At 39.8% G+C, this 23,122-nt stretch overlaps 1 protein-coding gene across 4 annotated transcripts in view; it reads left to right on the forward strand.

Annotated features, from left to right (window-relative positions):
* LOC133365140 (MAM and LDL-receptor class A domain-containing protein 1-like) overlaps nucleotides 1-23,122 on the forward strand; it is a 319,039-nt gene that overhangs the window by 295,463 nt on the left and 454 nt on the right. For all 4 annotated transcript variants that reach the window (XM_061586590.1, XM_061586591.1, XM_061586592.1 and 1 more), the window contains 2 exons: nucleotides 14,217-14,280; nucleotides 18,480-18,545. In XM_061586590.1, the coding sequence (XP_061442574.1) occupies nucleotides 14,217-14,280; nucleotides 18,480-18,545 (130 nt within the window). The remainder of the gene's footprint in view (nucleotides 1-14,216; nucleotides 14,281-18,479; nucleotides 18,546-23,122) is intronic.

Consider the following 23,122-nt stretch of genomic DNA (forward strand, 5'->3'; position numbering starts at 1 on the left):
TCCACACCATATTGCTGGCAAGGCTATCAGGAGCTAGGCAGATTTACACACATGCGGTGGGGTTGCAGAAAAGTTCAAAAGCTTTGGAATGCAATATTTCAGGAGATTGATCAGCAATTGGATCTGTCACCTCAGGTGGCAATGTTGAACCTGTTTCTGAATGAAGATGTGGACTTGCACAATAAACCTCTGATCAGTCTCCTTTATTGGTAGCAACCCTTTCTGTTGCAAGGTTCTGGAAAGAGTTAGAAAGGATTACTAAGGAATACTGGTTCTGGGTGGTATGGGACATAGTACTCCTGGAAAAATTGACTGAGAATATAAATACAGCATGCAGAATTGAGACAGGAAAGAAATTTATTTCATTTTGGTGGGATTTTATTAGTTGTATAAGTATATGAGAAAATGACATAGTCCCCCCGGCAGCATATGAGAGGATTTGAAACTCGTACAGAACTATTCCACCATATGAACCATTCCTGACAGTAACCTGCAGAAAAGGGGGGGGGAGGAAGAGAGTTAAGTATATGTTCCGAATAAAGAAGTGATTTAGTATTTGTGAAAATATTATACCTTACCTGGAAAACATAATGTGTAAGAGACAGTGGAGAATATAGTTTGTTTGTATTTGGTTATGAAATTTAAATCTTAATTTTGTGATTTATTCTATTGTATGGAAACATTGAATGAATGAATGAATAAATAAATAAATAAATAAATAAATAACACTGGCAGGCAGCAGCTCTCCAGGGTTTCAGGGAGTGGTCTTTCCCAATCCTCTACGGAGACACCTGGCATTGAACTCGACATCTTTTGCATGCAAGGCATACGCTCTACAACTAAAGACACCAAAAGAAATACATTTTGTCCAACTTAACTGTATCAATCGTTGAAGCCAATGACTATGAATCTAATGAACCATTTTTTTAAAAGCTCATCAGTCTTCTGTTGGCTACATCACTCTGATCTGGAGTAACTATGACGAAACAGAAGCAGATCAGTAATGTAAAGTGTGTATTGAAGAAAAAACAGCAACCTACAGCACAATCCTATGTATGTCGGCTCAGAGTAAGTCCCACTGAGTTCAATAGGACTTGCTTCCAGGTAAATGTGTATAAGATTGCAGCTTTAGTAGCACACGCATAAGCCTATGCTTTAGCCTGCAATACAGAAAGACATATTCAGGTTGTATTTGTTCTCATTACTTTGCCACTTTTTCTTCTCATATCATAGGCATATGTTGCTTCATTTTGTTCCCACTTCACAGGGTTGCTTCATTTTGTAAATGAAGCTTCATGTATGCTTCCCATTTATTTAAATGGGAAAATCACAATGTGCCTGTACCTTTTACAGTTTTTAAACACAATTGGATTAAATTTGCAGGAATGGTAGCCTTTTCTGAAAGAATGAAGTCTGCCAAATTTTAGACAAATTGGTCCAGAAGATTTTGTGCTAGAAACCATTAGGCACCTCTAGCATTATTCCACTGGCAGATAGACCTGTCAATTTCAGTGCTGGCTTGCTGTCACCCTTCCCGCCCTCCTGATGTCTTCCTTATAAGGAAGTTGGAAATTGTTATAAAATTAGCCATATGCAATACAAACCCCCCTCCCAAAGCTGTTGCCATCTTCCCATTCCCACTTAGTTTTAAACAGACCGCAAACTTGGTTCATTTTGGATCCTAGTTGGATTTGCAGAGCCCTACCCTGTACACAGCCCCATGTGGAAACCCAATTGTAGACTAGGCACTGTGTATGCAAGGGATGGAAAGATCGGTCACTTTCCCATCTTAACTCCAATTCTTCACATTTCTTTTTTTTTATCATTAATTTTTATTCAAATTTTCACAAACAAAACAAAACAAAAATAATTAAACAATAAAATAAAATGTTGACTTCCGATTTGTCGCAGATCAGTTATAGGTCTACAATATATAACAAACCTGTCTCTTAAATTATATTACAAAATCACTTTCCTCCAGTAGTTATCTTAATTAATCATCAAATCTCATAAACATTCCTTTATTCTTTCCACAAAAAGTCAAAGAGAGGTTTCAATTCCTTGAGAAATATATCTATCAATTTTTCTCCAAATAAACATGTCGATTAATCCATCTCATCAAATCTGTTAGGTCCAATAATTTCAATAGCCATTCTTCCATTATCAATGTTAATTCCATCTTCCATCTTCCATAATCCTGTTAAGTCCAGTAATTTCAGTAGCCATTCTTCCATTATCAATATCCCATAATAATCTTGCTGTCATAGCCATAGTCATATAATAAGAGTCTGATGGGAATTTCCTTTATCACAAATATTTCCTTGCCATCAATTCTGAATGTGTTGCTGAAATATTGTTGTAAAGTCATATCTCTGTTCTTCTTTTTTACGAAATGCACTGGCACATCTCTTGAGAGTTTTTCCATTGTCACATATCTGTAATTAATTCCATAGATTTTTCTATGTCAAGCTCCATCACATCATTCCAGTCCAGAAATTTATCCAAGACATTGATAACTTTATCTCTAATATCTTCATTAATTTCTTCAGAGACAACGTTGAATTCCTAACAGTAAATTTTATCTCTAATATCCATAAACTCCAAGTCTTTTTCCAGTTCCACATTTGTTCCAATCTCCAGGGCTTGCATCTTCCCTTTAATTTTTCTTTTTTCATCTTCTAATGCTTGTCCAGTTGTATCTCTGATCTCATCAACCTCCTCTCTCACAAGATCCCCTATTTCTTTAAGCTCCTGCTTCATTTTGCCAAATTCAATTTTCATCTCCTGTCTACCCTGTCTCAGGGTTTGTTTCGTTATCTCAATCTCATCCATTATTTTCTGAAACATAATTACTTCCAGGATCTCAGCCACTTTCTTGATTGCCATTCTTAAAACCACGAAGAAAAAAAAACCACTTCTTATTCCAGCAACAATTGGGTTAATATTCCAAGCCTGATGACATCACAGTGTAGACAGCACAGCCTGCCTTATCTCTTATATGTTCAGGAATGCAAAACAAATTTAGTTCACAGCATCAAAACAGTTAGTGGCATCGTGAACAAGCAGATTCGTCAAAATGAAATAGACCAAAAAAAATAGTCCCAGACATATAATACTCCAAAGTTCATAAATCAGATTTATTTATTTATTTTCTGCTCAGAATAGAAATCCCTCATCCGTTTGTATCTTTAAAATGCACAATTCCAGGCCAGCTTTTTGCAATAATAACAAATATAAGCTTTTTCAATTTCTTTCCTCCTTAATTTCGTGAATGAAAGAGAAGAGTTATAACTCACCCAGGGATTCTTTATAGCTGATTCATTGACAAATCTCTTTTTGCTGCAACAATTTAAACCAGATGATAAAAATAGAAAGAAGGATGCTTGCCTGTTAAAATCCGTTTTCCTTTAAAGAAAAGATAAACGTGTCGCTTAATCAGTTAGAGCTTGTTTGGAAGTCCGTCCGGCACTGCTGGCTGAACCTTCTCTCATAAACTAATGAAATCCAGTCCTACCAACAAACACAGGCTTTTGTGGTTAATCTCTACGTTTCTTCCTGCCCGGGAGAAAGTCTTTACCAGTCAAAAAAAACGTTCTGACTGATTTTAAAACTGAAAAAGCTTCCTCTGAGACGAGAGCTCATCTCAAAGGCAGGCACAGGCGAAGTCACCCTTCCCGGAAGTCCCAATTCTTCACATTTCTGTAGCCATTTGCATTTAAAAAAAAAAAAAATCCTCACGAAAATTCTCAAGCATTTTAGTGCAATCTTCTCCTAATAAACACATTTTGTGTGCAGTGTTGACTAAGGTACACATTTTTGCAAGCAATTTCTCCTAATATAATGTATTTTGTATATTTTCACTAATATATGCATTTTATGCACACTTTCCCCATATATATGCATTTTTGTAACATTGCTTGGAGAATTGCATTGCAACATTTGGATCAGTGTAAATTTTGAAGGATGGTTGCATTTTGATTCTCATGTTGTTTCGGAAAGCGCAAATTTGATAGATGTGGCTTTAAATGTGAACTGAATTGAATCTCTCCCCTTTCCTAACTCAGACTGGATTACATCAAATAAGTGCGGCCTACAGAACTTTCTTGCGGGTACATCAATATTGTTTTCTGGCAAGTTGAGCAAGAGTTCTGGACAAAAGAGGTTTAAAAAAACACAGTTGGACAGGATGACTTTGCACCAGTCACTCACTGGTTTATTTATTCTGACAATACAATAGCTGGGTAGATAAGGACTCTTCTGTATTCCACCCTGAGCAGGATATAAATCAGGAAGAAAACCAACTTCCAGGTATGAGGGAGAAAATGCATATTTTCTTCTTCTCTTAATCGCAGGTTCATTGTCCAGGTGGAATTCTTTAATAGCATTTCCAGAATTATTTTTTCTCAGCCAGAAGAACTGATTCATTCTAACCTTACTCCTTTTCCAAAACCATGCCCTTGGCATGTATCATGTGTTTATTACTGAGTAAAATGTTTATATATATATATATATATATATTCAGAGGAGAGCAACAAAATAATTTGTCCTGAGATGGAGTTGGGAGTGACAATGATGAGAGATCTGAAGACCCCATTAGAAATAATGTAAAGGGGTGGAAAGTGCGTGAGGAGGAAATGAAGTGTAGAACTAGGTGGCCCTGGCTATATATGAAGAGCCTAATATAAAGAAGCAAGAAATATAAAGATACATGAATTCTGAGCCAATCAACAAAAGCATCACTTGACTCTGAGTCTATCTTGACCCATCTTTTATCAGCTGAATGGAATTAATAAGCTTCAATTTTTCCAAATCAAATTGTGAGCGGTGGGATTTTGTATTGATAAAAGAGAGTTTTAGTTATATTTATGGAACCTTTTAGATATCTTTTCAAGTTTATATTTGAGGGCCCAGTTTATCTGAATGGGTTGGCTGGCATTTCCCCTTTTAAAGGTTTTTTTCCTTGCTCTTGAAGATGATATATCTCGAGTGGGTGGGGAGAGGAAGGGGGACTATTTCTCTGAATCTAAGATTAAAGCAAGTACATTTCTCCTACTACATACTCAACATCGTCTAGAGAGCTGCATGCCAGTAGATATGCAAAGGGATTACTTGTGCATGTCATATTCTCATTTATATTAATGTAGGGGGTGAATCCTTGTGCACAAAGGAACAGGGGTGACTGGTGCCCATTGGGACTGGTCTGGCGCCCATTGGGACTGGTAGGGCAGGAGGCAGAGAGGCCAACAGCAGGCAGGGCCAGAGCCAACATTGGGAAGAACCAAATAATTATAGTTTTGTCCCCATCCTGCTCCCTCCCTCCCTAGATGAATCTAGGTGCTGGAGGGAAGCCCAATGCATGGGTTGAAGCTCCTGCATTCAGAACTGATTCCTACAGGGGGCTTTGGTTGTTTCAGTCAAACAGAAAAGAGAAGAGAGAAGAGCCATAGCATGGTTTTACATGCAAAATATTCCAGGTTCATTACCTGGCATCTCTAAGTGTAGCTGTGAAAAACATCCGTGGAACAACTGCAGACCAGTATAGATGACAGTAAGCTAGATAGACCAATGGTCAGACTTGTTATAAGATAGCTTCCTATAAGATAGCTTGCTATGTCCTGCTGTAGGTTCTTTGTCTCATTTGAAGGGGGAAAGCAAATATCCCCTGCATTATGTTCATATAACAGAGAACAGAGAACACAGATTTCATTGGACAAGACCCATAAGCAATGACAGAGAAGCTTGAGGAAGTTTCCTTTGTTCCTGCTTTGGGGCAAATGCCTGGTGCTTAGGAATGGGTGAGAATTTCAATTCAGGTTGCATTTCAAGCAGAATTTATCAAATTTGCACTTTCCGAAACAATATGAGAACCAAAACACAGCCATCCTTCAAAATTCGCATGTAGTAGAATTTTGGGATGCAGTTTGCCAACAAAACAATATTTATAAAAATGTATATATTAAGGGAAAGTGTGCATAAAAATGAATATATGAGTGACAATAGCATGCAAAAAGACATGAAGTTATGAAAAATGGCTTGCAAAAATGTGTACCTTTGTCAAAACTGCCTACAAAGGTTTGTTTATTTGGAGAAATGTGCACTAAAATGGTGGAGAATTTTCATGAGGATTTTTTTAAAAAAAATTCGCAGATTGCTGCAGAAATGTAGGGAACTGAATTTAACATTGGGAAAATGAGAGAACCGAAATTGACAGATCTTTCCATCGCTACTGGTGCTTGAATTCAAGGCTTGGGTTGCGGGGTCCTAAGTTGTCCCAAGTAAAGAAACTGATTCAAGGTGTATAGATTTTCCAGCTAATGCTTTGTCTGCAGTAACTTTCTTGTGACAGATCAAAACTTCATTGCATTATGTACATTTTGCAGTTGTCACTCACTGTCCAGGAACTAATTTTCTCACGTTTCCCTCACACACACTTTCTCTTCCAGAAGTGGAAACTAGGTTAGGAAGGAACACAGGAAGCTGCCTTATAGTGAGTCAGACTATTGGACTATCTAGCTCCATACTATCTATATTGACCGGCAGTGCCTGGCAGGGTACAGACAGGAGGCTTTGTCAGCCCTAACTGGAGATGCCAGGGAGTGAACCTGGGACCTTTTTTGTGCAACATTTGTGCTTTACCGAGAGTTATGGCCCTTCTTCTTTTTGAATTTGAATGCTCTGAGGGTGCAAGAGGATGGGTAGGAAAATGACAAGGAAAATGAATCACTTGAGACGTCAGTCCATACCATTCAGGCTAAAACATTAATGAGGAACAAAACTGTGCACATGGAAATATAGGTCATAGACTGTGACCAGTCATGGGATGTAATGTGGATTTATCCCTTCTTGTGTAAATACATATGATGCAGAAAACTACTAATGCTGGGCGCCTGACTTTTAATATAGCTATACCCATGTGGCAACTACTTCTTCATCTGGCTGAGAGCTGCACCTGAATTATACAACTATGTCATTGGCTGTTGTTTCAGTAGGAAAGAACTCTGTAATCCTGTTCCAGAGCTGTGACTGCATCTAAAGCTGTCTTGGGGTCTAGGGTCAAAAGGAAATGCGTAGATATTTAATATGAAAATAAAATTAATAATTGAGCACCTAAAATGCGTGTTGCATTTAAGCCTTGGTTAATTTATTGTGATCAACACTGCATTTCTCCAGCTGTGGCTGGTAAGGATGAGGCATGTGCTGGGAGATGCATGTTACATAATCACTATTTATTAGTCTATTATGTGATAAGTTTAGTAAAAAAAATAAATTCAAATTCTCCATGTGATCTGCTTTGGGTATCCAAGATGATTAAATTTTCTCTTTTCCTCTCAGCAGTTTTTTTGGTTGTGTGTTTTTTAAAACTGTCTCAGCTCTTTCACTAAATATTTGTTTGCTCTGGAAATCCAGGCCACTGGAATTTCCCCCCAAAACTTCAAATTGATCCTTGCTTTTTCTCTCTAGTCTTGCTATGTTAGAACTTAGTCTATTTTCCTTTCATATACAAAGTACGATCATATAATATTCTGGCCTATTTTCTAATTTGGACAATTTGCGAGCCTTGGGTTGGCTGACTCCTTATTGCTGTAAAGTGGCAACACAACCTGATACTCATGGTGAAACCTTGTAAAGGCAAGACTGCTGATTACTTTAACCATGAGCCATCATTTCCAATAAGAGTACTGTCTGTGTTGTGTTAGACAAGAAGTAAACATTATAAGAATGAGATTAGCTCAAGTTACTGCTCTATACTTGTTAGAAGAGTTTTCTTGGATCTGTGTTTTTCTAAATAGCATGTAAAATTGCTGATGGAAGAATCTTCAGTGAGGTGGACATTAGGGTCTGGTACTTACTGGTTGGGAAAGTTGTGTGTCTCCAGTCAGCATTAGTAGATTGGAGGCGAGCTTGGAAATTGGCAAGCATTCAGGCAGGTATTTTGGGATGGATAGTCTAAGAGCTTTGAGCTATGAGTTGGATAGATCATTGGTTCCCCATAACCTCTTTCCATGGACCGCTTGAAAATTGCTGAAGGTCTTGGTGGACCACTTAATGATTTTTCTGCCTGTTGTAGCAATTGTTATGTGCTGTGCTAGATGCTGTATGGTTTTTATTTGTATTTTCATTGCTTCTTTTCGTCATTATCATGGTTTATTTGTATGCCACCTTTCCATAATAATCTATGCTCTAGGGCAATTCACAGCATGAAAAAAGTGGTCAAACAATAAGTTAAAGAAAACATCTTATTAAGAAATATACAATAAATGGAAATAATAACCTTGCAATTCATAATCCTCCATGGTGCAGAGTGGTAAGCGGCGGTAACGCAGCCGAAGCTCTGCTCACGGACGGAGTTCGATTCCAACGGAAGGAGGAAGTCGAATCTCCGGTAAAAGGGGTCGAGGTCCACTCAGCTTTCCATTCATCCGTGGTCGGTAAAATGAGTACCCGGCATATGCTGGGGGGTAAAGAAAGGCCGGGGAAGGTACTGGCAATCCCACCCCATATATATGGTCTGCCTAGTAAACGTCACAAGACGACACCCTAAGAGTCGGAAACGACTTGCACTATAAGTGCGGGGACACCTTTTTTTTTAAAATTCATAATAAGGTTTTATTTCTTACATATTGTATTTTATTGCATTACAATTTGAATTCTATAGAATAAAATATAATTAAAAATCAATATGAATATTTAATACGATGGATGCACCATCTTCAACCACAAATCCACGGATACGCCACGGACCACAAGAATGAAGCTCATGGACCACAATTTGAAAACCACTGGCTTAGATGATGAACCATACAACTGTCAGCAGATTTATAGCTCTAGATCAGGGATGAGGAACCTGTGGCCTTCCAGATACTGTAGACTACACTCATGCATAAAGATGCTGGGCTGTGGCTGCTGGGCACATCAGCAGTGGAGCGTGAGGTGGGGAGCCTTACATCTTCCCTCTGTGAACATGTGGAGAACCCTCTAAGAGTTTCAATAGCAACACAGATCATTTTGGAACTGGTCTTGTCAGCATAGTATGATATTCTTGAAAGTGATGCACGATTTCCCCTGTTCATGTTATCTTATCTGTTCCACACTCCAGTTAAAAATTTCTAATAAAGATCTACCTTCCACAGAATTACTATCCAGACATCAGGACAGAAAGTTGGAGGAACCACTGAAAGGGGTTAGAAGATTTATAATCTACAATGCCTAGGAAGAGCTTGATTCTTATATTATGGGTGTTTTTAAAGGTGTTTAAAGGATTTTGCTTAGGGGTGCAACAGAAATATAATGTATAATTGAGTTTGGAATTGTGTTTGGAAACAAGTGTATAATATAGGTGCACTCTTTAGAGAACCGGTGGGATTGCTCTCTCAAATGTGTATTCAGTCATAAACCTTGGCTTGCTGCTGCATAATAAAGAGCTGGGAGGTCCAAAGGGTTTACTATAGCTCTATATTATAGACAGATAGATACATGGTGTATACGTCACTGGTAATGTGTGGTGCCTCACAATCATGGAAGTTTAAGAACACAATTCTATGTAGTTCACTGAGAGGGAAGTTATTCTGTTTCCTGGAATTTACTCTTCTGTAAGTGTACACTGGATTGCAGCCTGCTGTCCAGGTGATATACTGGGATCAGTCAACTTAACAGCAAAGTCAGTTGGACTGGCTTTGCAAATAGAAGGCTCCTTAAGGTCAATGGGACAATGTTTGGGTATGTGGTTTTAGAATTCTAACCATGTAATTAAATGAAGTGACTTTGACTCAACATCTATTTGTCAGAACCACAATGGTCAAACAAGCAAGCCATTTCTGCACACAAATGATGATTTCTAGCAACACATGAATTATTACATTTCCAAATGGAGAGACTGTTACTGCCTTTGATAACATAGCTGATTTGCAGAAACAATCAGTGTGTGGATTTGGGTGGGGGAGAGGTGGTTTTTAAATTATAACAATTTTATTACTGAGAAGTTGTTGTTTTTAAAAGATCTTGATAATGAGCAGCTGGCTCTGAAGCCATATGAGACATCAGCAGTCTCCCATCTCTTTATATTTCTTTTAAAATCAACAGTGCCAGGAAAGGGCAGGGGTGAATTTCATCAAGACCATGGAGCTAGAAGAGGAATGGCTGTCATCTGTCAAATGTAAATCCTCTGCGCGCAAGCTATTTGCTTCACTCAGTAAAGCATACTGCTCCAAGTAGAGTTTGAGAGGGATAATCTGCATCTAGAAAATAGTACAGGGGAAGAGTTAAACTCTTCTTTTTTGAGCCACATGGTACCAATACATTTTGAGGGGATACAAGCAGGAGCTGATTTCTTAAAGAAGGAATGGGAGATCGGATCATGGATCACCAACATCTCATGTGTGTGTGTGTGTGTGTGTGTGTGTGTGTGTGTGTGTGTGTGTGTGTGTGTGTGTGTGTGTGTGTGTGCGAGCGCAGTTCCATATCTTAACATCATATGACGTTAGCCATGGCCAGCATAGTAGGGCCCCTTCCAAGGCCCATGCCAACTGCTCGTTCTGTTACTCCTACTTGCATTTCATTTGCTCCCTCTAAGTGAGCAGTGGGAGGTACAAGGTGAAGGAGCAGCAGGTTCCACATGCCTCATCCTCTCTCTCTGGGAGGTGATAGGGATTGTGGCCAGAGGGAGAGGCAGGCCAATGGGAGAGGCAACAACAGCAGCAAGGAGGATGTCGTGAGCCCTGCTGGGAGGGGGTGGATAGATGAGAAAGAAGCAGAGGAGGAGGACTTAGAGTGGGATGCTCAAGGCGGTGAAGGGCCAAGCGGGGAGTGGGACTTAGAAGGCGCCTCAGCTCTGGACTTGGACAGTTCAACCCCATCAGCTCTGGTTACCCCTGTGGAGAGTCAACCTGACCAGCCAGTTGTTACCCTGATGCTTCCTGCCCGCGTTGGCAGCAGGCAGCCCCCCTCCCTCAGAGGGGGAAGACAGGACAGTGATGGAGGCTCTGCCTTTGCCTTGTGCCAGGAGGTGAATACGGCGGGAGATTCAACAGATACAGTTGAGGCGGAGTCTTCGCCTGTGCGCACACTCCCAACAGTGACAGTTGGCACATGCAAGCAGGGTGCCCGCCCAGGCTTTCTTAAGCCGAGTGAGGGGGGGAGTAGTTGCTGAGTCAATGACTTAATGCCACAAAGTAGTGCCTAGTTAGTCCTAGAGAGATGCTGAGTACTGAGTAAGCCATAGGTAGATTCATGAAGCGCCCTGAATTGAAACTGTCTCTTACGACAATAAAAGAAAAAACTACAGCCATGTCTGAGTTCTTCGAGTTTGGGCAGCACAAAGGGGGAGGTGGGCCCACTCTGAGAGGGGCCCCTCTGAAAGCAGTTTACCTAAGAGCTCCTCCAAACCTGGAATCGGCACTGCTTTTAGTGCATATGTTACCTTGTAGTGTTTAATTTTTTCTTACATTTATTTACATGGTGCCAGAAATATACACAGCACTGTACAAAGTATAGGAAGTGAAGACTACTTCCTGTGCCAAGGAGCTTACAATGTAAGATATGACACACAGCAGACAATGGAGAAATGGGAATGGGAGGGAGACAGACGTTGGCTGTGTCTGGCAGGAGACACTGGGATAAATATTGGGGCTGCTGATGTTCTTCTGTGGCCCTGAGCTGTGGGCCCCAAGGAGGGCCAATCTGCCCTGCCCCAACCAAGGGACCACCTGCCCCGCCATAGATCCATTCCTGAAGCAATTCAGGGGGTGGGACTATGGGTTTTGGAAACCCTATTTTAACTTGAAGCAATTTAAAAATATGGTTGGCATAAATAAAATAATAAAAAATAAGTTAAAACAACATAAAATATGGTTGTCAGGGTTGTCTCCTCCCCCCCCCTTGAGAGCAGGTGGGTGGCACGGTGCTGGTCATTGCTCCTTCACGAGCGGCTTCTCTGCAACCAGGGAAACCATCCACAAATTGAGAGCACTGCCAGGATGAATCCTCTTGCTCTCCAAGGTGGAGGTTTTTGTCCTGCAGTTTGCTGCTGCTTCACGAGAGTCTTCTCTGGATGCAGGGAAGCTGCTCCTGAAGGGGAATTGGATACTGCGCTGGTCTTGGGGAGGCCTGGTGGGAAGAAGGAGAGGTTGGGCAGGAAAGGGACCTATTTTCTCCTGCAAAGAGGTGCCTCCTTTTCCTGGTTTCTCCTTCTTGCTCACATCTGCCTCTCGTTTCTGGCCAAGGCCTCACCCCAAGGCCCAGATCACTCTGGGCCATCCAACCCAACATATAGAGATCTGGGGCTATCATGACCCTTCTTGACTAAAGCCCAAATGCCTCTGAATAGGTCTGATTTGGCTTGGGCCTCAGTTAAATCTGGTGCACAGCCCTAAAGTATTTGCAAATATTTTGGTTACACATATTAAGGTGCCTGACTGTCAAATCTCCATTCCATTTTTGTATCTCATAGAAGTATTTTTAACATTAAAATTATACCAGATAAACTGACAATTGCCCTCAGGGAAGGGTGGGGAGGGACAGGCACTCAGGAAAGTAAGCCTCCTGAAGACATATCAGTAAAACTAGTCATTACTTTGGCTAATTTAATTTTAAAACACTTACTTGGCTAATGTGACTTTGTGCTGTTGATTCTGACAAATACTGATAAAAGAATACCTAAAAATATTTTGGGGTTTTCAAATAAAGCATGTTATTTTATACATTACTAGCAGCCTCAAACCAAGTGTTGCTCAGGAATTCTAAGAAACCCAAAAATCAATGCAGTTGATTTAATCGGTGGTTAAAGTCAGTGCAGGTTTGAAACATTCCGTCGGCCATCTTGATTCAAAAAGGCAAAACTACCAAATTCACACAATACATGAACCAAGATATAGCCACCTTTAGATATTCGCACATCCAAATTTTGCGCCACTGTTCTCCAACCAACCAATGTTTATAAAAATGCATATATTAGGGGAAATTGTGCTTAAACAATTAATATGTTAGTGTAAATAGCATATATGTATTAGAGGAAAATGCTTGCAAAATATATGTACAAAACTGCGTGAAAATGTGTTTATTAAGAGAATTGTGCACTAAAAATTAAATTAAAAAACAAATTACTGCAGAAATGCAGAGAACCAAATTTAAGACTGGAAAAATGAGAAACTGGGAAAACTGAAATTGACAGATCCTTCCAGCCCTAATAGTAGATAAGCAGGCATGGAGCAAATAGGAATCTAAGGCTGCAATCCTAAATCCAGTTACTAGGGAGTAAGATCCACTGAAGACATTTTTATTTATTTCTGAATAAACATCCATAGGATTCCATTGTCACTATTAATGTAGTCCAGTATAAAAGGTTTCCTGTCTAAGATATAGAATGTATTTATTGGGGATGATGCATGTGAGAAAGGAAGGATTCCTGTGCTGAAAAAGCAGCAGAGCAAAGGATTAGCAACTGCTACAAAAAAAATAGGAGAATATATTTATTGGGGAATTAATTTTGACCACTGCTACTAATCTGTGAGAAACATTTTAAAATATTATAGCAATGATATATAATACTAGCAAAACTACACAAAATGCATATTTGGCTAAGTAGTTTTTGTTGGAGACATAAAAGGCTAGATAGATACCATCATAATACTGAGTTGGGACATGAAAAAGCAAAAGGACATGGGGAAATTTCACAAATTATTTGGGATAATTTGATTTCTGGAATCACATTGCCCTTTTTATCCATAAGAGAAGATTGGCTACAGAAGATTTGCTCCATGTTGTATGCAGTTAAAATGGTTCCCCTGATTCAGGTTAGGGACCAAATCAGAGGAACAACTGAAAAGACCTTTGTGGGCAACTGGGACACTTTTTTGTTACATTGGAACGTTCCTTTTGAATCACAGGTGTTGAATTAAATTGTTTTGCTTATATGTGGATATTCAAATTGGAACCCTTTGGCTCACTATTGGTATTTAAAATGCAGTGAAAGGCTTCTGTGCCTCCACAACCTCAACAGGAGCTAAGATTGGAGAGTCCATTTAATTTAGTACTTCGAGGGGAAAGAAGCTATTTTTATTTTATTTCCCATGGCATAATTCTAATCTCTGGGGCAATTCTAAACAATAAATTCGTTGTATCAGAATTTATTTTGGTTCTTGTTTCCCCTTTGGCTCCTGTTGTCTTTGTAACCTGAAGTAGCTTTAACATGCAATAATCTTTGACGTTGTGTCTTTTTATAGGAAGCCGGAAGAGATCCTCAATACTGCATTTGACAACCCACTTTATGAGGCTCAGGGTGTAAAGGTAGGTCATGCACATTTGGAAGCGGATAGTATAAAGCTACAATTGTTTTCCAAATATTTTGGAAAGTAACCTTTACCTGTTGTTTTAGTTTTATTGCTGTTTTGATGTGATACTTATATATTATGACTTTGTACATCGCTCAGAGTGGCTCGGTTTCCAGCCAGATGGGCGATAAATAAATCGCAGAAATAAATAAATAAATAAATAAATAAAAGAAGTGAGAGGATCCCTTGGTGAATGTATTTAAATGGAGAATACAAGTGTTTCAATTCTATGACTTTCTTACTGGTAGTTGTGGAAAGATTTCTGTTGCAATGTACTCTCAGCACCCTGGTTAAACTCTACTCTGAAGACAATTCAGTGTTAAGAATGTTTCTGCAGCCAGAGTTATTTTTGCCGAAGGCTAGTAAGTCCAAGAGATGTCAACATGAGCTGCTGCTCGTATTCTTGTTCCCTGGTATAGCACATGCTTTGCATGCAGGAGGTCCCAGGTTCAACCACTGGCATTTGTTTCAGTTAAACAAAGCAGATGGTGGATAAAGTTCTCTGCACGAGACCTCGGAGAATCACTGTTGGCCAGACAATACTGGGCCAAATAGACAATTCATCGGACCTCATATGGCAGCTTCCTATGCATCCATTTGGAAAATATGGTGATTGTGTAACTGTAGTGCTGGTGTGGGGAATGTTTGGCCCTATAGATGTTGCTGAACTACAGCTCCCATCATCCCTAGCCATTGTCCATGCTTGCTAGGGCTGATGGAAGTTGTAGTGCAGCAACATCTGGGGGACCAAAGGTTCCTCACACCTGCTATAGTGCCTGATGGGTGGGAGCCACAAAGGACTAGCATTTGCTTCACTTCATCAGTAATACTCCTGCAGTTCATCTGAATGTCTTGAAATGTGAAATGCTGTGTATCTAGTATCCTTTTTAATCTTGTATCTAAGGTGCCAAAATGTGCTCATCTATAAAACTGTGCTGAGAGCAAACCAAATTTAGCATAAAATATACTCATTGGTTTGGGTTTCCTTAATCTCATTTGGTAGTGGCAAGTCAAAGAGTTTATTGTTCTTATAAAAACCCTACAAATGGAATTGGTGGGGCTTGTTTAGTAGACATAGCCTTCTGTTCCCTAAAAAAGGAGGCAAACACTGAATAACTTTGTGGACCAGAAACTATACTCTGCATTAAACCTCAGTAAAGGTCCGCTGATTGCATTTACAATTACTTTGCAATTGTCTTGAAAGGTAAAGGTGTCCCCGCACTTATAGTGCCAGTCGTTTCCAACTCTTAGGGTGACGTCTTGCGACATTTACTAGGCAGACCGTATATATGGGGTGGGATTGCCAGTTCCTTCCCCGGCCTTTCTTTACCCCCCCCCCCCAGCATATGCCGGGTACTCATTTTACCAACCACTGATGGATGGAAGGCTGAGTGGACCTCGACCCCTTTTACCGGAGATTCGACTTCCTCCTTCCGTTGGAATCGAACTCTGGCCATGAGCAGAGCTTCGGCTGCGTTACCACCGCTTACCACTCTGCGCCATGGAGAGTCTTTTTGCAATTGTCTTATGATAGCTATTAATTCTATTTATTAAAAACAGCTATTCAAATGGATTTTAACAAGAACAATTTAGAACCAAGGAATCAAATTTAGTCTATTGCATCTTCTGTATCGTGCTCTGATCAGCACTGCAGTGTAAGATTGCAGTGACATAGAAAACGTCCTTTATCTTTTCATGAATATGAGATAAGATTTCGCTTAGCTCTTAGGTCAAATTAACCATGGTGTGTCACTTACTTGCAATAAAAGCTTCCTCGCATCTTATTTTAGATTAGAGATTGATTCAGTTGCAATTTTGTCATTTACTTATAAGAGGCTTGTGTTAGAAATACACATCTTGCCCATTTCAGCTGCGCACTATGTGTTTGTTCAAACAGATGCAGGCAGGATTCACATAGTAGCAGCTGAAAAACAGAAGTGTGATGATGTCAGAATCAAGTGCAGATAAGAAGGCCTAGAGTGCTCTGATTGAATTCCTTTTGTTTGCCTTAAACATTTGAAAGTTACTGAGGCCAGTCTAGAAGAAGTTTCATTAAAAGCAGTGTGATTTAAGAACTGACCTGGGAGTTCAAAGAAGCAATCCCATGCATGCTTTCTTGGAAATAAGTCTCTCTAAGCAAAGTGAGGCTTCTAAGGGTTAGGCTGCCTGTGCCATTTATTTCATTTGTGTTTAAGTGTGCTTAGCTTTTTCCAAATTATGCCCTTGTTTAATGGAACTTGAAGATCAGCTGTGTGCATTGTGCATGTGTTTTATAAAACTTGTATTCCATGAATCAGGCACTGAATTCAAAAGGAAATAGCATTTTTAATGAGCAGTCAACAAATGAAGGATTATGAATCTAAGAATTTTTTATATGACAGTGTCTGTACTTATGGTCCAGTCACAGAGCATAGCCAGCCCAACAGTGTGTTTTGTGATATAGTATTTCCATAGCTGTTGGACTGCTTCATTATAAGCACCCTACTCTAAGAACATAAGAAAAGTCCTTCTGGATCAGGTCCAGCCTGTTTTTCACAGTAGCCAAACAGGTACCTATGGGAAACCCACCAGCAGGAGATGAGGGCAAGAGCCCTCTGCTGTTCTCCTCATGTTGTTCTCCCAGCAACTAATATTCAGGCATGGGGCTTTTGATCCTGGAGATAGCATACAGCCATTGTGACTTGTAGCCATTGCTATTCTTATCCTCCATGAAGTCATCTAATCCCCTTTTAAAGCCATCTAGGTTGATGGCCATCACCACATTCTGTGGCAGCAAATTCTGTAGTTCTGTCCGCTGTGCGAAGTATTTCCTTGTCTGTCTTGACAAAAGTTCCAGAATTAAGAGAGAAAAGGGAAACCACTCTATCCATTTTCTCCACACCAGGCATAATTGTATAAACCTCTGTCGTATTCCCTCTTACTCTCCTTGTTTCTAAATGAACTAAAACTCCTTTACTGATATGGGAATTGCTGCAGCCCTTTGAACATTTTTGTTGTCCTCTTCTGAACCTTTTCCAGGTCCACAATATTCTTTTTGAGATTTGGCGACCTGAATTGTACACAGAGTTCCAAGTGTGGTCACACCTTATCCCTTATCCCAGTTTGCGTATCTGCTGGAATTGCTTTTTAAGTTGTTTTTTAAGTTGTCTTTTAAAAAAGATGTTTTGTTTTGATAAAAACAAAAGACTTTAGAATGTAAGATGTTTTAAAGTGCTTTTAGTGTTTTTCTTTGCCACCCTGGACTCCTTCAGAGAGGAAGGGTAGGATATAAATTTAATAAATAAATAAATAAATTATACAAAGGAATTATGATATTCATAGTTTAGAAAAAGCTTTGCGGATACCGTGGACTGCAAAAAAGACAAATTATTGGGTGTTAGAACAAATTAAACCAGAACTGTCACTAGAAGCTGAAATGATGAAACTGAGATTATCATACTTTGGACACATAATGAGAAGACATGATTCATTAGAAAAGAAAATAATGCTGGGAAAAACAGAAGGGAGTAGAAAAAGAGGAAGGCCAAACAAGAGATGGATTGATTCCATCAAGGAAGCCACAGACCTGAACTTACAAGATCTGAACAGGGTGGTTCATGACAGATGCTCTTGGAGGTCACTGATTCATAGGGTTGCCATAAGTCATAGTCAACTTGGAGGCACATAACAACAAATGAGGAATTTGGTGTTGTCAGCAAACATGGCCACCTCCACTCTCTCACCTAGTTCCAGATCACTTATGAGCAAGTTAAGAAGCACTGGTCCCAACACAGTTCTTGGGGAAACCTCACCTCCTACCTGCCACTGCAGCTACTCTTAGGATCAGGCCACTAAAATCTCCCTTGCATGTTCTGCCCTGATGAGCAGAAAGCCAATTAACTCTGGGTTCTTACTGTGATGTCACTGACTCTTCTGGTTTTAGCGCTACATGCATCCAGAAAGCTTACCTGACTCACACAGCCGCCTGCTGTGAGGCTTTACTGGCACTCCCCTAATAAAGTCACCTTAGGTAGCTTATGATATATGAGCTTTTTCTTTTTTTCTTTTTCTTTTTAAACCTGTAAACTTTTGGATTGATAGAGCTGGCAATATTGCTGTTGTTTTGTTTGCTGTTGAATAAGGTTGGCCTGAAGCTAATGTTTGTCTCTTTTGTAGTCTACAGAGTATGCTGCCTCACTGGGAGTTCAGATCAGTGTTTCTCCATGGCAGGCACAGCAGGAGGTATGTGTGAATAGTTTTCTTTTTAAAATGCTTTCTGAAAGAATTCTGTCCCCTGTAATGGATTGTTAAAATGATTCCAATCCTCTACTAGCAGGTGAGGAATTTGTGCTTTTAAAACTTTGCTTAGGTTTGCATACAGAAGTCTTGTGTACTTTTGCTCATTGTTACAGGAATACTAATATAGTAGTTTGGTTTCATTAGCTACTTTGCCTAAGGAATTTGCGCATAAGTAGGGACGGAGGAGGAATCTATTTTAAATAGATTATGCACAGAATTTAGTGGTTTCAACCCAATCAAGTTTTGCTCACATCAGACTGCATCTTACATTGAGTGCCTGCTTATGTCCAAGCTGCTCATGCATTATCAGGTATTGCAAAAAAAAAAAAACCATGTATATGTATAGTGCATATTAAGGATTCAAGTCCCACTATATTTCTGCAGAATAATTTTATAGTATATTAATACGTAACACTTAATCATCTGAATTTTGTAATGCAGTTCTTAAAACAACATTTACAAAAATGCATATATCATGGGGAAATGTGCATAAAAATGAATGAGCAAAAACAACATACAAAAGTACATTCTGTTAGGAGCAACTGCTTGCAAAAATGTGTACATTAGTCAAAACACATTTGTCCCAATAAACACATAGAAAAATGTGTTCATTGGGAGAAATTAGCACTAAAATGCTGAAGAATTTTCATCAGGGTTTCTTTTTAAAAAACACACATACAAAATGCTGCAGAAATGTAGAGAACTAAATTTAAGATTGGGGAAATGAGAAACTGAGAGAACTGAAATTGACAGATCCTTCTATCCATACTTTGCCTCACCTCAATCAGGAGATTGTAGAGTTGGGAAAGGTTCAGAAAAGGGCATCAGAATGATCAAGGGAATGAAGCAACCCCCCTGTGAACAAAGCAATAATGTATGGCAAATTCAGAAGTACAGCGTCCCTTCATGATAGTCACAGCCAACCCCCTTTTTTTCTTTTGCTGCTGAGCTGAGAATGAGAACCTTGTTATTGCCTTCCCCCACAACAAGACGTCCATAGCAGCCAATCAGCATGAAAGGGGAGAGTGATAGCTGCTGAAAAGAGTCTTCTCCATGGCTGCCTCACCTCCTTTCACTCTGATTGACTCCAATCAGCAGAAAAGGACAAGGACGCAAGTTTGAAGATTCTTCTCAGTGGCTAACATGTTCCCCTTCATGCTGATTGGCTTCTAGGACACTGGAGACATAGGGACCCTGCTGGGACTCTGCTCCCAAAAAGGTACAGGGTTTAAGACACACACACCCAAGACCCTGGATGACTACACCTTTGGAAGAAAGGGTACAGCATTCAGAGTGTTTTAGTTTAGAGAAAAGGCGAGTCAGAGGCGACATGATAGAAGTATATAAAATTATGCATGGCATGGAAAAAGTAGATAGAGAAAAGTTTCTCTCTCATAACACTAGAACTCATGGACATTGAGTGAAGCTGAATATTGGAAGATTCAGAAGAAAGTACTTTTTCATGCAGCGCATAGTTAAATTATGGAATTTGTTTCACAAGAGGCAATGATGGCCACCAATTTGGACAGCTTCAAAAGAGGATTAGACAAATTCATGGAGGAAAAGACCATTAGTGGTTACTAGCCTTCATGGCTATGCTGTGCCTCCATTGTTGGAGGCGGTATGCTTCTAAATACTAGTTTCTGGAAACTGCAGAAGGAAAGAGTGCTTCTTGCACTCAGGTCCTGCTTGTGAGTTTCCCATGTGCAACCATGTTCAAATAAGAAATAAACCATGACATAACATAACATAACTGGTTAGCCACTGTGAGAACAGGAGGCTGGGCTAGATGGGCCATTGGCCTGATCCAGTGGGCTCTTCTCATGTTGTTATTTGTGAGTGACCTTTCTTCATTCTACAAATTGTCTCTCCATTCTGCAACATTTGTGGTTGACCAAGCTTCTTGAAAATCCATTGTCTGGCCTTGTCTGGGCTTTTCTGTAAATGCAGAAAGCTGCCAAGGCTGCCTACTGTACTCCTGACAACTGTTCATTGTTATTTTTTAAAGTGAAGTCTTTTTACTTCAACCTTCAAACCATCAAATTAAAAAGAAATTCTAAAGTGCCTTGTAAATGAGTCAGAAAAATGAAAGTCTCTTTCTACAGAGGAAGAAAATGTTTGATAAATTGGATAATGTGTTTTGGCACAGTACTAGGAAGGAAATTTTTTAATGGGGGTGTGTGAAATGGACATAGAAAGGACTTGTGATTATCATGGCTCCTAGGGTCCATTTATTGATCTTTGAAACTGGAACCATGGCACATAATTGGACAAACCCTCAGTAGCTGGGTATGGGATTTATATTTGTCTCATTGTCCAATCTTCAACTGCAGTCTTGACAACACCAGTGGGTGTTTCAGCAACTGGTTTAAAGATTATGGGTTGGTGTTCCTCACACTTAATTCTCCCTGATGCTTTTACGTTGATTTCAGTGAGACCTAAGTACAACTAACTTACTCTGGGTTCAACCTGTGTCTTTTTAAAAAGACAATATGATTGTGGGTGTTTATTTTTTTTTCTTATCAAAGATAGCAAAGATTCAGTAAATACACAAATTAATTCCAGAATCTTTCAAAACTGAAGTGGATTCTTCTTGTTCCTAATCCTAGGGTTTCCCCACAAGTAGATTGACAATCCAAGTCCATGGGATTCACCATAGGATGCTCAGTTCAGCTGTGCAATCCACCATTACACCACCTAGCTCCTAACTGCTTAAAGCAAGGCAGTTGCTTTAAAAACTGTCTGGAATGACTAAAAGCATAGAGTGCATTGCCTGAAGGTTGGCATTCATCTTCACTTTCCATAAGTAAATACGCGCAGTGTGGTTTTTCTTCCACACCCCTGTAAGAACAAAAAATACCCCGTCAATTAATCTTACCAAGGATATAGTAATTAGGATGCAGAACTATGTTCCATGAGCCACATTGGCAATAGGGTAGCCAGATGCAAAAAAGGGTTCTTGCACCTCTAATAGTTGTGTAGAAGAGGGAATTTCAGTTTGACAAACTACACCTGCTGCAAAAAAAGTCCCTCTTCTAACCCTGTCTACCTTTTCATTTAGGAGCATAATTCCCGGATCCCTGTGCTGATACTGCTGGATCATTCGCACTGGCAGCAATCAGCCCAGGGATTGTCAAAGTCATCCTAGTGACTGTGAATAAAAACTTCAATTTAGAAGGAACCTAGTCATGTTAGACTGAGCTGTCAATCCTTGAACTGCTTTAAATATCCTCATGTGCACACAGTCTGGTTAAAAAGTGTCAGTGAAGGGTTGGTTTCCCCCCCCCCTTTTTAAAAAGAATGCTGCTTTCAACAGTGTTGTGGCTCTGTGTCAAATTAATGATTGTTAAAACATTTTGGGATAATAATCTGGAGCCACAGTATCATATTTGGTGATACATTAAAAATGTGAAAAATATAACTTTGGCCTAAACAGGGAAGGCTATTGTGGTGCCTCCCAGATGTTGTTGGATGGCAATTTCCATCAGCCATAGCCAGCGTGGAGAATGGTCAGCAGGAATGATGGGACTTGTAGTTCAACAATATCTGGAGGGCACCGCACTGGCTATCCCTGCCCAAACTACTTGTATAGATTTTCTTTCTCCTAACAACTTGGCCAAGGGACTAGCAGGCCTCTGAACTCCAGGGCTGTACTAATCTACTAAAATACAACCAATGCTGTGTATAGCAGTCAGTCTTTTGAACTCTTTGGAGACAAGAGGGACCTGGGTTCAAATCCCTGAACAGGCACAAAGTTCTCTTTGAGCCAATTACTATTTCTCAGCCTAAGCTATGCAAGTATCGTTCCAAAAATGCAATGGGCTCTTGTGAAAAAGACATTTGTGTGCACTAGCTGAAAATCCAAGATTCATTGCAAAAAGAACGAAGGGTCCTGTGACACCTTAAACACCAATCAATGTATTGCCACATGGGCTTTAACAGGTAAGAGCCTTCTTCCAGAGACATATTTACTGGGCAGTACATAGGAACATAGGAAGCTGTCTCATAATGAGTCAGACCATTGATCCATCTAGCTCATTATTGTCTACACTGACTGGCAGTGGCTCTCTGGGGTTTCAGACAGGGAGTCTCTCCCAGCCTTACCTGGAGATGCCGGGGATTGAACCTGGGACCTTCTGCATGCAAGGCAGATGCTCTACCACTAAGATATGGCCCTTCTCCAAGTAACTAGGGACAAAGGAGAAATTTAATTCAGTTAAAGGCAAAGTGTGCATATATTCATGAAAATAACATACAAAAATGCATTATATTGGGCAAAATTGCACACAGAAATGCAAATATTAGGAGAAATGTGCACTATAATGCTGAAACATTTTCATGAGGACTTTTTTTTAAAAAAATGCAACATGATGTGGAAATGTGGAGAACTGAAGAATGAGAAATGGAGAGAAACCAAAGTTGACATATTCCCCCCACCCTAGCAGGAACATATTTGAAGTTCTCTTCTAAAATTAGTCTCCATTTTCTTTAGAAATCTCAGTTGTTGTTATACTGTATTG

Source organism: Rhineura floridana, chromosome 10 (assembly GCF_030035675.1).
Source record: "Rhineura floridana isolate rRhiFlo1 chromosome 10, rRhiFlo1.hap2, whole genome shotgun sequence".
NCBI classification, from domain to species: Eukaryota; Metazoa; Chordata; class Lepidosauria; order Squamata; family Rhineuridae; genus Rhineura; species Rhineura floridana.